The 18,079-nt window shown below is 41.3% G+C and overlaps 1 protein-coding gene across 1 annotated transcript; it reads right to left on the reverse strand.

Moving 5' to 3' along the window:
* Nucleotides 1–495: 495 nt before the first annotated feature.
* On the reverse strand, nt 496–16,648 carry SPTSSA (serine palmitoyltransferase small subunit A). The gene is made up of 2 exons (XM_059915663.1): nt 16,434–16,648; nt 496–1,577 (listed from the first exon to the last, which is right to left on the reverse strand). The coding sequence occupies exons 1-2, from the start codon at nt 16,534–16,536 to the stop codon at nt 1,474–1,476; spliced, it is 207 nt and encodes a 68-aa protein (XP_059771646.1). The 5' UTR covers nt 16,537–16,648; the 3' UTR covers nt 496–1,473.
* Nucleotides 16,649–18,079: the final 1,431 nt, after the last annotated feature.

An 18,079-nucleotide genomic window follows, 5' to 3' on the forward strand; every position in this document is an offset into this window, starting at 1 on the left:
AGTGTGAATACTATAATTATGCCATAACCAGACATAACCATATCCAACTACTTTTAAGCACTTCAAAACTAAATAATTATATATTATTCCCACCCTCCCTAATAGTGATGATATAAATTGATTCTCTAAAACTACCAGACTTTTATATATTACTTACTACCTCTGGACTAGAAAACACTTCAAAAGTCTAATCCATACAATTTGGGGCCAAAAGTACTTACATTTTTTTTTTAAATAGCAAAACATTCTGGGAGATATGTTAAGAAAAATGTCTAATTTTTTAAATTAGAGATACTTTTACGTTGAGAGACATGTTAAGATATACTTACTGCTTATCTGTCCACAGCAATCAATCCAGAAGTATAAATATTAGATCAACATTTAACCAACGAGGAAAAAAAAATACTGTTACATCAGCTGATTTTTCTCTCTTTGAATTTAATGAGTTTACATCAAAAAATTAGGTAGTCATTTTACATTTAAGGAATAAAAATCTTTTTAAAAAAAAAGCAATACAAAGAGTGAGAGGATTTTAACCAAGTTTACATTTCTTTTTGCTATAGTTTTTAACAATTCATCTCATCATATTACAATGTGCAAATGAATTTGCAGCACCCATTACAATCATGACACTAAATTTAAGGAAGTACATTGTTACTAATGGCCCTCAGAGGAAAATGATTTACCTTCTATTAAAAACTCTACAATATATAAGCATTACGTAATAATGCTACTTCACCACCATTTGTCACAAGAACCATCACCAAAGTTTTCTGGAAATGAGTCCACACACAAATTAAATATTTAAAAGGTGAAATGTTCCTTATTTTAACTTCAGCAAGATCTTTCTTTTTCATTGTTAAGAAACACTTTAATAGTTTTAAAGTAAAAGCTGTTAAGAGTAGAGTCCAGATAACTAAAACTGCACTCCTGAGTTCGAACTTACAGATAAGTCTTTTGTAAATAGTTCTCAATAAAATATCCTCCCTCCCCATCCCCCTGCCCCAAATCTTGATTTTTTCTTACAAAACTTTGGTCAAGAGTAGAAATGTATCCAGGCAGATATGTATGCCATATGATAGCAAGAACGGTAAAGCCCAACTAATGACTTTGGGTTTTAGAAATAGAAGGCAATTAAAATGTACTCAAAGTTACATTAAGAAAAGCTTTCACTGGGTAATATTGAAACAGTCACAAAGGTTAAGAAAATACTGATATCAAAGTACAAATGACTACAATGTTAAAATAGACAAAAACTACTATACAAGAGCCTCTTTTAAAATTAAAAATAAAGAACACAACACATGAGTCAGGATTGTTTTCCTGTTCTACTCATAAATTTTAGTCTTTATATTCAGAGGGTTGGTTATGTTGACATCTAGTAGAGTTTCTTATGACATCTGATGAAGTCTCGTTCCAACTTCAGACGGTGGCTCTTCCCTAAAGAACTTCTTGATTTCGGTCACATCTTGGTCACTGTACAATTTCAAAGTAGTGCAGTATCGCCATGATGTGCTGAGGCATGAAGACATATCCTGTGTACAGTGCCATCCCCACGATGGAAACCAGCATGGAATCTGAGTTGTAGTTAAGGGAACTTCATTTAATTTACTTTTTCTCAGTTTATCCAAAACTAAATCCCCAAATTTTTTCAACAATTGTTCTATGTGGAAGTACCCATTCATTTAATGCTTTCTCATGCTTACCAAGTATTTATAAAGAACTAATAACTATAATTATAGCCACTAACCTTAACTATGCCTGACACCATTCTAAGTTTTTTAAGCTCATTTTATCTTCACCATCACCTTACATGGTGCGTACTATTATTCTCCCTGTTATATTCCAAAACATCAGGCTGCTTAAAATGAAGCAGAGAAAGTGACCCTGTTCAATCTAAGAAACAGAAATGTATAGGAATAAAATTGTACAGTATTTAATGACTGCAAAAGGTCTACAAGCTTGAACAATAAGAATGTCTGATCCAAGAATTCTAGAATTATTTAAAGTAGAATGTGGCTAAGATATTGGCTTTAGAGCCAAAGATAAGATCAATCATATACTAGTGACATAAACTGGTAATAGCTGCTACTATTAAACATTTAGTAGTATTATTATTATCACTAAACTTTGCAACAACATCAAATTAAAGTCACCTTGATAACCTAAACCATAAACATTCTGCCCTGTGGTCCTTTCTCCGCATTCCAAAAGGAATGTAAACTGTATAGGGGGCTTCCCTGGTGGCGCAGTGGTTAAGAATCCGCCTGCCAATGCAGGGGACATGGGTTTGAGCCCTGGTCCGGGAAGATCCCACATGCCGCGGAGCAACTAAGCCCATGTGCCACAACTACTGAGCCTGCGCTCTAGAGCCCACGAGCCGCAACTACTGAAGCCTGCGTGCCACAACTACTGCAGCCCGTGCGCCTAGAGCCTGTGCTTCGCAACAAAAGAAGCCACCGCAATGAGAAGCCCTCGCACTGCAAAGAAGAGTAGCCCTGCTCCTCAGAACTAAAGAAAGCCCGCGCGCAGCAACAAAAACCCAATGCAGCCAAAAATAAATAAAAATAAAAATAAATAAATTTATAAAAAATAAATAAACTGTATATATGCAAGTCAACAAGGAGCCCTCCTCTTGGGCCACACGAAATACTGCTAACAAAAATTATGTAAAACCTGAGGGCTTTTTGCTTTGCAGAGTCATGCTAAGGGGAATATCTACTTCTGACCTGGGACTGTGTTTTATGCATTCATTCATTCATTCATTCATTCATATTCTCTCTCTCCCCTCTTCACCCACCTCCTGTCTTACATACCTTCAGCTCTACATACTAGTAGTTCTACAATACCTTACATTCCTTTATGAGAATATAGGGTTTAAATAAACAATGTGCTTACTACCAGCTAATATTTGTATAACAGTTTAGTTGACAAACCTCTTTTATGTATTATCTTGCTTGACCTTTACGGCTTTCCTGTGAAATGTTTATTCACTAGTACTCATCAGAGACTGACAAAACACTGAGGGGACTTGTCCAGGGTCACACAAGAAACTGTCTTTAGAGCCACAGCTCAAACCTGACTCAGACCCTAATTTCATTCCCCTCATCTGGCAAACATGGGTAAAAAGTCTCCCATGATAATTTTTTTTGAAATGAAATTAAAATCATAATGATTTGGGGACTTCCCTGGTGGTCCAGTGGGTAAGACTCCACGCTCCCAATGCAGGGGCACAGGTTCGATCCCTGGTCAGGGAACTAGATCCCACATGCTGCAACTAAAGATCCCACACGCTGCGATGAAGATACCACATGTCACAACTAAAGACCTGGCCCAGTCAAATAAATAAATAAATATTAAAAAAAAAAAAAAGATTCCCACATGCTGCACAGCACGGCCAAAAAAAAAATCATATTTATTTTATAGTGGGATTTTACAGTCTTCATGGGAGGGGTCAGCCTGCATTCAGTCTTAGCTTTTAAGCTAAAGTTGGTCAAGTGTGGGTCCTGAGGTGGGGAGGGCAAGTTCTTACCGATTAACAACCACTATTTGGTGATTTACATTTTCCTGGGGGGTAGGAGGAGCAGCTGGGTGATGGGTAAGGGAGTTAGGAGGAAGGGCCTTGGTGACAGGGAGACGGCCACAGTGGACATTCTTAGTCCTTCAGTGTCCCTCACAGTGCCCCGAATAGTGACCGGGACAATTTGGACACAGGGGTATCATGAAGCGGGATTTATGAAGAAGATGGACAGGACTTTGGAAATGGGTCACTGCATATGGCGGCAGAGGCCAGTGTCACATCTGGGGTGAAACCGATGACCCTGTTGGGGGTACCTGGGTTGGTGCTGCTCTCCCTCTGAACGACTTCACAAGAGGGAGGGTGTTTGCAGGAAGGAGATGTGCACTGGTAGAGATGCAGATGTCAGATGTGGGTAGTTCTCCCATGACCATTTTTTAAATTTACTTTTTAGCCTCCCTTAATCCAGTTCTTTCTTAAACAACCACCTTGTATTCACCACTTAATTTCTTAAAAAAAAAAAAAGTACAAACTTGCTGCTTCCACATCATTGCTCATCACCCACACAACCATCGGCCTTCTACCTCTCCAGGCTATAGACACCGCTCTCAGGTCACCAACAACCCCCTATCAAGTCCAATGGCTATCTAAATTGACACTATTTTCATCTTTCCTCTTCAAAACTCCTTCAGCTCTGGGCTGAGGTACTTCTCTGGTGCTCTCTTCCCGTCTCTCGCACCATTTTCCTAGTTCACTGGCTCTTTTCCCAGTCTGCCACTAATGTGTAAGATGATTAGAATTAATTTTGTGCTTTTCTCCCAAAAACATCCACTCCAGCCCTCCTGCTAGTACAGCAGCCATCCTCTTTGGGTGGGCCTAACCCTATCCCAACTCCAGGGATAAGCCCTGACTGATCTGAACCAGTTAAGATCTTCTCTTTTTAACAATACCCCCCAAATCTGATCAACAAGCTCAAAGTTTAGGAGTTCTGCCAGGAATTCAGGAACACAGATTCTCCTTCTAGAATATGCAGTTTGCTGATAGAATCCTGGAATCATTGGAGTCACTTTGCCTCCATGAGGAAATCAAACCTCAGAACAAAGTTGACAGATGAAGGTGGTGGAACAAAAATAATCGCAGAAAAATGGAGCTAGAACCCTGATCAAATGACCTGAAGCCCCCCCTACCACTGGATTTTCAGATACATAAGCCAATACATACGCCCTTTACCCATAAACCACCTTTAGATATTCTTTGTCATACTTGCAGTTGAAAGGATTCTAAATGATAAAATGGAGTTCCCAGTGATTTGTCTTGGGCCTACACACACTTATAACTTAAACAACCACCTTAATGTTGTTGACCTGACCCCACCTTCCATACTGCAGACAAGTATTTCCTATGATACTGGACATTTCCACCTATGACACCTTAAATTCACAGAACCAAAACTGAACTCATTAACTTTCTCCAAAACTACTTCTTCCTATAGGTCCTATTTTTCCAACGATTTGAAAATAGTTGACACACTATCTGATACAACTATAGATTAACTATTTGCCTAGTCACTCAATCTAGAAATTGCTTTGATTCCTTCTCCCCAAATTCAAATTATTTAAGACTTCTCAGTTCTTTCCAACCACAACAAATGACTTTTATCTCATGTTCCCCTACCCTAATCAATGATAAATGATTGAGGTACTTATCATTCCTTACTTAATCACTTAAAAGCTCCCATTTTAGGCCTCTGGCTATTTTCCAAGTCTCTCTATACTAGAGTTATCCTTTTAAAATGCATGCTTCCCAATGCCTCTAGGATAGCACTTGGAATTCTAAGCCAAGCATCCGAGGACCTTTCCAATCTAGCTCAAGTACCTGGTCTTAGGTTGGAGTGCAAGAAGTAGACAAGAATTGACAAGAATTGGCTGGAACAGGGATTCTTGTATAAGTTATTCTGAAGGCAGTTTTATCAGAGGGGGAGTGAGCAGAACAGAACAGAGCAGGGGGAAAAGCTGAGGAGGTTCAGGAGCTCAGCCCCCACAGGGCGCTCTGGAGCATGAATTGTACCACATGTTGGTGTTGCTTTGAGGCAACAGGTCTGATATTTTGTATCCCTTAATCTGTCAATCACTGGCTGTGCCATAGGCTGAGGAAAAACCACCTGGGCAAGACAGCTGCCTCGGCCAAGGGCAATAGTCTGGAGAAGGGGGAAGCTAGAAGGCAGTAGCAGACAACACTCCCAGCAGCGGGGAGAAGTACATCAGCTGGCAAAGGGGATCAAGGTGGGGGCCAAAAGCATCTACAGTTGACCCTAGAACAACACGGGTTTGAACTGCACAGGTCCACTTATACCTCGATTTTTTTTCAATAAATACCTACTACAGCACTACACAATCCACGGTTGGTTGAATCTGCAGATGTGGAGCCACAGATACAGAGGGCCCGACCGTAAAAAGTTATACTCAGGGCTTCCCTGGTGGCGCAGTGGTTGAGAATCTGACTGCTAATGCAGGGGACATGGGTTCGAGCCCTGGTCTGGGAAGATCCCACATGCCACGGAGCAGCTAGGCCCGTGAGCCACAACTACTGAGCCTGCGCGTCTGGAGCCTGTGCTCCGCAACAAGAGAGGCCACGATAGTGACAGGCCCGCGCACTGCGATGAAGAGTGGCCCCCGCTCGCCACAACTAGAGAAAGCCCTCGCACAGAAATGAAGACCCAACACAGCTAAAAATAAAAAAATAATTAAAAAAAAAAAAAGTTATACTCAGATTTTCAACTGTGCAGGGGTCAGCACCCCTAACCCTTGCTTGTTCAAGGGTCAACTGTACCATGCTGCTTTTCCATCATACCTCCCAACACTCCAAATCATCCCCCAACAAACACACATCCTACTCATGCCATATTACATGAGTCTCAGAAAACAATGTTCTATATTTTCATACTGCTCTGCCTTTGCTTACGGTTTAATAATATGACTAAGGATAACAGCAGTGGCAGCTTTCATTTTGTCTAGTGTGCGCACGGCACTGTGTTAAGCCCTTCAGTAATATCCCGAAATCAGAGTAAGCAACGGAGCCAATTCCAAACCAAGTCAAACTCCTAAAATGTGTTCTTAACCATTACACTATAATATCTTCCTATGTACGAAAAGTCCTATCCCTCCAAGTAAAACCTAATCATTCTTAGAGCTCAGCTAGTCATCTCCTCTCGTATGAGGTTCTCCGTAGCACTCATACTTTTTCTATTCTTACCCCAACGTCCTGGCAGAATTAACTATTCCCTAGCGCCCATCAAGTTCTTTACTCATATCACAGCGCTTATCACCTGACATTACCTACGTGGAGATGTATTGATATTTATCTCATCCAGATTATCAGCTCCTTGAACACAGGAACAATGTCTAATCATTTTTGTATCTCCAACATCTAACATAACACATGCTTAATAAATATTTGATGCATAAAGGAATTGCTTAAGAAACATTATTTGACTCTAGATTCACTGTGGTGCTTTCTACGTATTCCACATATTACCGTGACCAACAAACTCTAAAGCAACTACAGCAAAGAAAACCAAAATCTGTTTCTAAGCAGTACTATATTTTCAAGATGCTTTTTGGTTTTTTTTAACAGCTTCTATGTAAGACTTATGAATGTATACACCAAGCAAATGAAATGGTATAGCAATAATCTTCAGGTCATTGGCTCAAATTCAAGTAAGAATTACTAAAAACAGCCATTTGAATGATTATATTACGTACTCTTTATGGCGCTATAATTCTTCTATTTAGTATGGAGAATGTATCAGTTAACACGCATAAATTAGCTTAAGAGAGATTGCTCTACTATAAGACAGGAATCTGAAACTTAGGCTCAATTTTGTGAACACTAAATTGTCAAACCTTTAATCTTTTATATGCATATAAAATCAGGACATCTTTCCAAGTGAAACAAGAACTTATCAAAACTTTTTTTTTTTCTTGGCCACACCAAAGGAATGCAGGATCCTAGTTCCCCCACCAGGGATCGAACCTGTGCCCTCTGAAATGGAAGCGCAGACTCTTAACCACTGGACTACCAGGGAAGTCCCCAGAACTTATCAAAACTTGAAAAGATGCTTTGCCTGGTTAAAATATTAGACACTAGAGTTCATGACTTTCTACAGCATTATCCTGTGATGCATACATGTGGAGTAATAACAAATAAATGGCAATTATATATGCTAAATTCAGGATAGTGGTTACTTAGTGGGGTGAAATGGGAAGAGGAAGAAGGGAGATCAAGTGAGAAGGGGCACAAAGGGTCTTCAAATGCATGTTTTCCTTCAGTAGTTGGTGGTATGGGCACACTTTCATTATATTATTCTTTATGGGTTTTTTATTGCATGCCTGAATAGTCAATAAGTCTTACTTATTTTTTTTAATAAGTAAGAACTGTAAAGGAAAATGGAACTACATATAGTACTAGACTAAAAACTGTTCTATTTGAAGGATCTTTTTCCCTGGCAAAGTTTGGGTTAGGCATCACTGGATCTAATTTGCTACTAGGAAATAAGCAGAAAATCTTAGCTCTCAGAAACAGAATGAACAACTCTCAATTCTGACCAAGAAAACAGAAAATTACCAAAAGTCACTTGCACCTAGATGCAAATGCCAATTATTAGCTACTCAAAATAATAATAATAACAATAAACCTAACCTTTTACCCAGAGCCACTTATTAAATTTAACTTTTAATTCTATTTCCCTCAAAAAACAGTTTCTGTATTCTGATCCCACTTCTCCTAAGTATTTCAAGAATCACAATAATTAAATAAGCCTCTAAAAGTAAGTTTTCTATACAATTAAATTTCAAAATTATTCCCCAAAATTATCCTAAAGCTCTCAACCATAAGAGAATATTTTTTTACTGAAGTATAGTTGACTAAAAATGTTTCAGGTGTACAGCAAAGTGATTCAGATATACATATATTCTTTTGTAGATTCTTTTCCATTATAGGTTATTACAAGATATTGATTATAGTTCCCTGTGCTACACAATAGGTCCTTGTTGTTGATCTGTTAATCCCAAATTCCCAATTAATCCCTCCCCCCCCAAATAAGAGACTATTTAAAACTGACTTAACTATACAGTGAAACTCATATTAAATGAACAAGTAAACAATGGGACCATGAGGAATTTTTACTAGCGTTAATAATCACCTTGCAAAACATGCAAAAAAGTGCCTTTTAATAAGTAACTTTCTACAAATGCAATTTAAGCAATTTTAGCCATGTAGCTGAAATAGCTCCAATACACTGAGTTGAATACTCCCTGAGATTATGCTTGGTACCATTCAAAATGGCAGTTTTATTGTGACATTTGCAAGGTTGGGGAACATGTGACCTTCATCTCTTTAGAAATGTTCTCACAAACAGAGCTAAACATACACCATTTAGAATATAACAGCTGTTATTTGCTATCTGGGTACTTGAGTGGATTTCTCAATCCACTGCGTTCTTTAACACATCTCTCAAAGTTTAAGGTATCCTTGGCACACTGTGAAGTACAAGAAATGGATACTGGAATCACCACGGCACTGGAAGAGACCTAGGTTTGAGCTGCAATTCTGCCAATCCCTGGTTGTGTCAAAAACTCTCTGATCACTAGTCTCCTTATCTATGGTTTCGGGACACACATCACCTACCTTTCAGGGTTGATATAAAAATTTGGAATCAAATCTATTCTGCAACAAAAGGTAATATAATCTTTACTGAAATTATTGTTTGAGGGCTTGGGCACTAAACATTATGACTCAGACCTCTGTTTGGAAATTGCCCAAGGTCACCCTGCTATTAACTTGTTATTTATAGCATAATCCTAAGGCATCACAACCTCTCTGGACCTGAGTTTCTTCTCCATAAAATGAAATCCCTTCCTGGATTAATGTTAGGATCCCACTTGCTTGGAGAGGGCATTTAAGCACCACTTCTCAATCATCCTTAATGTAATCTTCTCTTTGAGACACTGAGGCGCACACACACACACACACACACACACACACACACACACAGAAAATGTAAATATTCAGTGTTATATAATACACATATATTGGAAGGTAATACACAAAGTGATAGAGTAATCTTTCCATTTACCAAGCCCTTACTGCTGTTTGTATAAGTATCAGCAGCTGTACCAAGATTAATCACGTTTATGTTTTAGAGGGGGAACCATGATTCAAGAAATATAGAATTTTAAAGCTAGTGAAATCCAGACTATAACAAACCAAAAACCTCAAAAATTAAAAAACATGTCTTTTCCATTTTGTGTGTATGTAACTGTCTCCACCACTGAATTTTAAGTGCTTGAGAGCGAACGCCTCGGCTGCTCTTTGCTTCCAGTTGTAGTGCATTGTTAGACAAAGCAGGCACTTCATCAACCATTCAAGAACCGAGCAGATAATGAGCCAGGATTGGGCAGGCACTGCCGATAATTGTTTGTTCAAGGGCTGAGTGAACAAATCTGAGGTTATTTATAACCTGGACATAACATAAATATTTTATGGATCCAATGGATTAAAAAGCAAATAGATGTGAAACCATATATCTGTGTGCTGTTTGCTGTTTTCTTTAACAGGGATCCCCAACTAATCATGAGCTGATAAGTTCCCAGTTAGACAGGAAAAAAAATAAATAAAGACTTTTTGCCCATACAAGGGATTGGCCATCCCCAGTCCTTTTCCCAGCAACTTAAAAAAGAGGAAATGCTTTAAAGTTAAATACAGTACATCAGAAGTAAGACCACGGTAACTAACATTTCCTGCCCTAACCAGTAACCCCGTACTATCACTGCCTGCCTTAGCAACCTATTCGCAAGACTTTGGAGAAACCAAAAGTACCTCCTCACTGGGAAAAGGGCAGGGGCCTTTGTTCCAGTGGGTATGATTTATTCCTCTTCACTAGTCTAATTTCAATGTTTTCAGTCTCTGATGGCCCTGGTCACCTCAAAAAACAAAGCTAAAATGTCATCTAAAACAATCCAATCTTCTATTAGTCCAATTCCTTTTGTAAAACTAACTCTAAAAAGCTACTTTTATCCTTAGAAATATTCAAAAGTTTTGATAAATTTGATTTATTTTAAGGAACCATCTTAATGAAAAAAGAAAACAAAGTATCTGACAAAGTATTACCGTAGGTTGTTTTGTGAAAAGCAATCAAAGCTCTAAGGGAAAGCAGGTGTCAGCTGCTGAATGATGCTCCAAAAAGAAATCTTTCTTATTACTGCAGGTTTTGTCCCTTGACCTCGAAAAACTAGAAACCATCACCAAAAGAAACATTAAGAAAGCTTATTTTGGGAATTCCATAGTGGTCCAGTGGTTAGGACTCACTGCCGAGGGCACGGGTTCAGTCCCTGGTGGGGGAACTAAGATCCCGCAAGCTGTGTGGCATGGCCAAAAATTTAAAAAAAAAAAAAAAAATGAAAGCTTATTTTTACCAAATATATCACTTCTGATGCTTTCCTAGTTGCCATAAATGAAAGCAAGTAGAAGATAACGATATGGTTATAGCCCTGTGTAAGTCAGCCAATTTGATATTCTTGGGCCATAGTAAAGGATATCACATCAGCATCAGAGGTTACTGTTAGCAAGCAAAACCCATTCTCTGAGCTTTCTGTAGTGTTGGTCATACTTAAGTACGGAAATTGATTTTAGAACAACTTGATGACGAACTCTTTAAAAACTAAACAAACAAAAAAGCCTGCTGCTGAAACCAGCAATGAGCATGTTCAACTCTGAGCTGAAATCCTAGAAATGGTTTGTAGCTCTGAACCCAGAGACACCAAGGCTATGTATCACTATATGTCTTTATAATTAGAGCTTCTATTAATCACATGAAGATCTGAAGTCCCAGGGTCAAGGGGGAAAAATTACCTGTCTGCTCTAAAATATAATCTCTTCTGCTATAACACATTTCTGGAGCATCAATTAACTCATATATGACTAGGAAGGATATCACAGGAGCTGCATGGTTTCATATGGGACTTCTCGTAAATTAGGGGAGCCAGATTAGTGAGGAAAGAATTATAATCTTCAGCAAGAAACATCCTTCAGCTCAGCGGCTGCAGTCCTTTTAGCTCTATTTTAAGAAAATTAAAAATTAGCATCTGGGCTTCCCTGGTGGCGCGGTGGTTGAGAATCTGCCTGCCAATGCAGGGGACACGGGTTCGAGCCCTGGTCTGGGAAGATCCCACATGCCGCGGAGCAACTGGGCCCGTGAGCCACAACTACTGAGCCTGCGCGTCTGGAGCCTGTGCTCCGCAACAAGAGAGGCCGCGATAGTGAGAGGCCCGCGCAGTGATGAAGAGTGGCCCCCGCTTGCCGCAACTAGAGAAAGCCCTCGCACAGAAACGAAGACCCAACACAGCCATAAATAAATAAATAAATAAATATTTTTAAAAAAAAAAATCAAAGTCCTTACAAAACCTCCAGGACCTCCAAAGAGTCTGACCTCACCGCCTAGGACTCTCTCGCACACTCACTCTGCACTAGCCATACCTGCCTCAGTGATGGCCTTCATCCGTGCCAGGCAGGCTCTGGGCTCAGGGACTTTGCAATGACTAGTCCCTCTGCCAGCTCTGCCCTTCCCTCAGATTTCTACCCTGCTAACTCCCTCACCTCCTTTATCTTTTTACTCAAATATGCTTTCGCAATGAAGCCTCTCCTGATATCCTTTTTAAAAACAGTAACTCCATCCCATCCACACATTTCTTAACCCCCTGACCTACGTTTCTGTTTTCCATAATGCTTACCACCTAACATACTATATATTTCGCTTTTTTTTTTTTTTTTTTTTGGTAACACCTTGCTGCCTGCAGGATCTTAGTTCCCTGACCAGGGATCGAACCCATGCCCCCTGCAATGGAAGCACAGAGTCCTAACCACTGGACCGCCAGGGAATTCTCACTATATATTTCACTCATTATCAAAGTTCCCCAAGGACAGGGATCTCTGTCTCATGTGCTCACTGATACATCACAAGCATCTAGGCCAGCATCTGGCACAAGGTACGCACACAGAAGTGTCTGTTCTCACTTAAAGAATCCACTCTGCCTTAAAGAATCCCTGTTCCAGCCAAGTCAGCCTGGCGTACTCACCATCCCAACACATCTCTGCACCCCAGTCCACACCTTCTCCCCACCTAGGAGAAAATAAAGCAAAGAACTCAAATACCTCCCTGAAATTTCTCTAAGTCCACCATGCTCTTCCTGCCCTACATCCCAAAGCACTCACTGCCCAGCTCTTTCAGCGGAATAACAAGGGGTGGGGCAAGGATCTACCTGAGAACATGTGTCAATTCTAATTTTTCCTGAACTTGGATCTAATTTCCTTGAAGAAATGAAGTCCATCTTCTTGGAAACTTAGAACAGAACTCAGGATGTTGAAAATTTTTTAAATTAAAATAAATTTTAAAACCCTGTTCCTAGGATTTTTTTTTCCATTCAAAATGAAAAGAGCTTTGAGTCTCACGGGGAAAGGGAAAATGTATATTCCTGTGGTTTATTTTCCTACTTTATTAAATACAGTTAGTCTCCTTCAGTTCTACCATCTCCCACCTCCTCTCCCTTCTCCAGTCAGTAATTCTTCTTGGCTGTTCACTCAATGCCAGCCCCTGTATGCCAGCTGTTGTACTATACTACTGTACTTTTCAAGGTACTGTACTGTAAGAGTAAAAATGTTTTCTTTATTTTTTGTATTTGTTTTCTATTACAGTACAGTACCACGTAGCCAATTGTGTTAGTTGGGTACCTAGGCTAACTTTGTTGGACTTAACGAACAAATTGGACTTACGAATGCGCTCTAGGAATGGAACTCGTCTGTATGTAGGGGACTGATTGTATTTAAATGTCAGTGAGAAAAATGTCAGTGAGAAAACTGTTACTGGATTTGAGTGACTCTACTCAAAAGGTATGAGCACCTCCCTTCATCTCCAGAACTCTCACTCCATGCCTAGGAGGCCCTACTGGATCAGATATGACCTCCTTTCCTACTACTCGCCCCCACTAACCCCACCCCAGACACACCAGCCACTCCGCTATCCCAGAAACAAGCCAGATACGCTGGTGCTTCAGGGCATTCCTAGTTACTGTTCCTTCTGCCTGGAATGCTCGATCCTCTGGAATTTTTCCCCTGCTTAAATCTTTCTAAATGTCCCCTCCCTGAGCACTCTAACTAAAAATCAAAGAACATGCACTCTTCCTTAGTTCCTATCCTCCTCTCCATTTTATTTTTCTCCATAACAGCTATAACAATCTAATAATCTAATTTTTTACTTATTTATCTAGTGGGATTAGAATAAATATTTTTAACTGTTTTATTCACAGGTAAATCCCTACTATCTAGAATAGTATCTGGCAATTAGAAAGTATATAATACTTGTGGAATACAGAACTCAGCAAATGTACATGTTTTACAAATGAGTAGACAGAGCAATGCAAATTTTGTTAACATCTCCAAAACAAATCAAAGAAGTTCTTTCTATCTATAGCCTTTTCTACTTCTTTAAGTTTGAATTCTCTACAAGAACTGAATGTTGTTCATCAGGAACAGTCAAGTTCCAAAGCTACTCTAAAAGTGGCTTAAAATCAGTGCTTCTGCAATTTCTTTGAAATGACAAATCAACATATAAACAAATGTCTGTCAAGCATTATTTGTTTGCCCAGCACTGTGGTTGAAAAAAAAAAAAAAAAACTCTTTCCTTGAAGAAACATGGACTGTCTTTCAGGGGGAATCTAATTCCAAACATAAACCAAAAAAACTGCCTGCATTTTGCTTAAAATAAATACAAATATAAAATGTCATGGAAACACAAGAAGCCATTACAGAATAAACCTTTGTTTTTTTAATTAAAAGAACAAGGCTAAAATAACTTTTACTTATGCTTCCAATTATTTTAACAAAGATTTTTAATTTTCTAGCTCCCCTCAACAGCATGATTACAATGTTACCCAGTAAGGCACTACAGGGAGTGTCTTGCTGGTTACAAAACATGTCTTGGTTACAAAACCTGGTCTTTTCCTTTCCCACTGATGGCTGCCAGTAGGGAAAGGGGACTTTCGAAACATGTTAAAACTTCCCCTCCAGAGGTGGATGTCAACAGGTCCCAGCAGGTCTCTTTCTAGTTGGTTGCAAATCTCACTAGTGTGTTTTTTCTTTTTTTAATGAAATCATGTGGTCCCATAAACCAATGAGAAGTCAAATGCTTCAAAGGCAAAAATCCACAGAGGTACTACATATCATTTCATAATTTATTTCTCCATCCCCCCCAAGAAAAACACGGAGGTATTTATGACACTATTACTATTGCAATATAATACAGAAAAACCTTAACACCACTGACACCATAGCATTTATCTATGTGCCAACAAAAGCCTTTAAAAGTAGAGTGTAGACTCTGATAGTGGGGCACTACATTCAACTTCTGATTTAAAGAGTTTAAATTTAGCACAACATTGTTTAAATTCACTTTTTAATAACTTTAACTGAGTCAAGAGGCGGTCTATATTTTAGTATACATTTTACAAGGATGACCTCATGAGCTCCAACCTATAGAACTTAGAGTGAAACTAAACTGCAGCTACAAGTAAATGGTGCAGGAAATTAGAGCATACCTTACATTCAGACTTTAAATCCAAACTCTGCATTCTGGTTCTTAAACTCCAGGTTTGGAAAGAAATGCCAACAATAATAAAACTAAATTTCCTTGTAAAGCAGCTAAGATGCCTCAAAATTGTTGAGACAAAAGACTCAGCTTTGAGTACAATCCTATGCTAGTTCAAGACAAATAAACACACTTATTAAGGCTTGGAATGAAATTACCTCAGTCACTCTACCACAACGTGACAACGTATTTGCAAAGTTCTTCTGAAGCTACTCCAAACTAAACCACACTGAAGACGAGAGGCCCTGTATGAAGCAAGCATGCTATATAAAATATTTGTTTCATATTGGCCCTCAAGTTTTTAAAAAAAAGTTATCTCTCATTAGTATTTATTCTGCAAGAATAATATCAAGGGATGTCAACATAGACAAATGAAGACAGACTTCAGGAAGCCCCTCTTCACAACCTTGAGTTATTAATTGAGCTTATGAAAGTTAGATGAGTTAAGATACAGGCAAAGCACTTAGCACAGTTGCTTGGCTGGTAGTAAATGCTCTATAGTCGTTAACGAGTACTTATTAGCCATCTACGAAAACACAGCTTCAAACACTATCTACAACTAACCACATATTCCTTTTCGGGCTCGACTGTTACGGACTGTGCAAACAGCAAATTAATGAGTAGAAGAGACTTTTTAAACCATCTTGAAGACCAAAAAGGTACGATTAACCAACTGCTTTCAAAAACTGTATTGGGATGCCATGAGCACAAATTCACAACCTGACTTAAAAGCCGATAAACTGGTTAGCATTCTTATTAGGACCAAAGCCAGCTAAATCAGGGACAGCTAAAAGTCAAAAGCGTCCAAGCCGGGAGCGATTTGCTCCACTTACACGGTCCCTGCCTCCCACGGGAACCGGAGATTGAATCAAAGGCTGGCACGGCCGAAGTGCAGGCGAGGGCACACCAGGTAGACATCGCCCTAGGGGATCTCCTCCAGCAATAAAGACGCTTCTACCTTGGTCCAGTGACTCACCGGCGACCTCAGATCTCAAATGAGTTCTCGTCCCCCACCCCCCAACCGCGGGAGCGCCACCCTCGGCCCCGAGACCTCGGCCCCGCGCGCCCGCCGCGAAGAGGCGAGTCCGCGAGCGCAGTTCCCGCGGGGCCGCCTCTCCGCCCTCCCGCCGCCCCGCGCCCGCCAGGCCCTGGGCCCGGGAGGATGCCGCCCGGGCCCCCGCGCCCCGACCCGACCCCGCGCCCGCGGCCCGGGCAGGATACTGAACACAGTCCGCTCCCAGGGCTCCAGCATGTAGAGCGCCGTGACCAGCAGGTACTGGTAGTAGAACCAGGACATCTGTTTCCAGGCCCGCGCCAGCGCCATCCCTGCCACGCGCCTCCCGCGTTGCAGCCAAACGTCAGTCTGTCCGGCCGGCCTCCCGTTCGCGTCCCAGAGCCCCTGGCCGCCAGGCCCGCCTGACCCGCGCCCATTGGCCGGCCCGACCCGGAACGTCACCCGTGGGCACGCCCAGCCCTGCGCGCTCCCGGGCCGCCGGCCGCGAGCCCCGCCCGGCCGGCGTTTATTGGCCAGGCCTCGGCCTCGGCCTCGCGCCGCGCCCGCTCCCTCCCCGCGGTTCCCTCTCCCGGGGCCGCGCCCACGCGAGCCCGAGAACTGTCCCCGCGAGAGCGCCCCGCCCGGCCCCGCCCGGCCCCGCCTCGCCCGGCCGTTGGTTGGGGGGCGGTAGTGCCCGATGGGGCCCTGCCGCGGGGGTCGGCCGTGGCTCCCTTACGCGGTGGGTCCCCCGAGTCGGGCCCAGAAACACCAGTCGAAGAAATATTTGCGGAATACCAGTGACGCCTTAGGCGTCCTCCTGGGCTGGGGGATTACAGGGTGAATAGGAGCATATTAGGATCCTTACCTCTTGAAGTTTACGATCTAGGGGAGGAGACAGGCATTTATCACAGAAATGCCAGAAAAGCTGTGATCGGTGCAGAGGGGGAGAAGAAGGTGCTCGGAGAGGGTGGGGAGGCGAGCATCGCCCAGTCAAGCAGGTCAGGAAAGGCATCTCTGAAGAAGTGATGCACACACTGCCCTCTTCCTCCTTCCCCACCCACACGCGGGCTCACACACACAAAAGCACACCCACATAAACCAACATACCCCGTGCACTCCTTAACCTAAAGACAAGAGAGAGATTACCATAAATATGTCAATCTGCCCACCTCTCTTAGTGGCGAAAGGTGCCGTGTAGGTCAAGGCCGGGAGAAGGACGCTGATCTGGTCGGTTCTGCAGATGACAGGCTGCTTGAGATCCGTCTGTGGGACAGATATCTCCTGGAGATGCACTCTTAAAAGTCCAGATTTTCCCACTGGCAAATGGGCCAGCAACATCGCACTCACCTTCTGGAATGAAGATGCACGATTAGCATGTGAAATGACACAATTAATGGCCTGCTATTTAAATGTTAAAAGGTTTCTAGGTTAAGTAGCCTTCTGCTTAAACTTTAAAACTTTGATGGTTGATCACTATTTATTTATTTAGAAATATCAAGTACTGTTCATGAGTAAAACATTGGGGATAGAAAGCCAGATAGACTGAGATCTTCCTTCGTAATGTACCCAGTCTACCAGGGAAGAGAAGCAAGTTAACTGATTATAGTGAGATGCGGTAAAGGGTATTTTTATGTTATGTGTAGTATGCCATGATAGCCCAGAGAAAATCAGATTGGGGTTGTAAAAGTCTTCTGGGAAATGGTGCTTGAGCTGAGTATTGAAGGAAAAGCAGAAATGGCAGAATGAATGGGGTTAGGGTGGGGAGTATATTACAAACACAGGAGTATGGAACCCCTGTATGAAGGCCTGGTGCTTTTAAAGAGCTGGAAGAATTTCACGTGGCTAGAGCAAAAAGAATGTGTAGGCAGCAGCA

The sequence above is a fragment of the Balaenoptera ricei genome, chromosome 2 (genome assembly GCF_028023285.1).
Source record: "Balaenoptera ricei isolate mBalRic1 chromosome 2, mBalRic1.hap2, whole genome shotgun sequence".
In the NCBI taxonomy this organism is placed as follows: domain Eukaryota; kingdom Metazoa; phylum Chordata; class Mammalia; order Artiodactyla; family Balaenopteridae; genus Balaenoptera; species Balaenoptera ricei.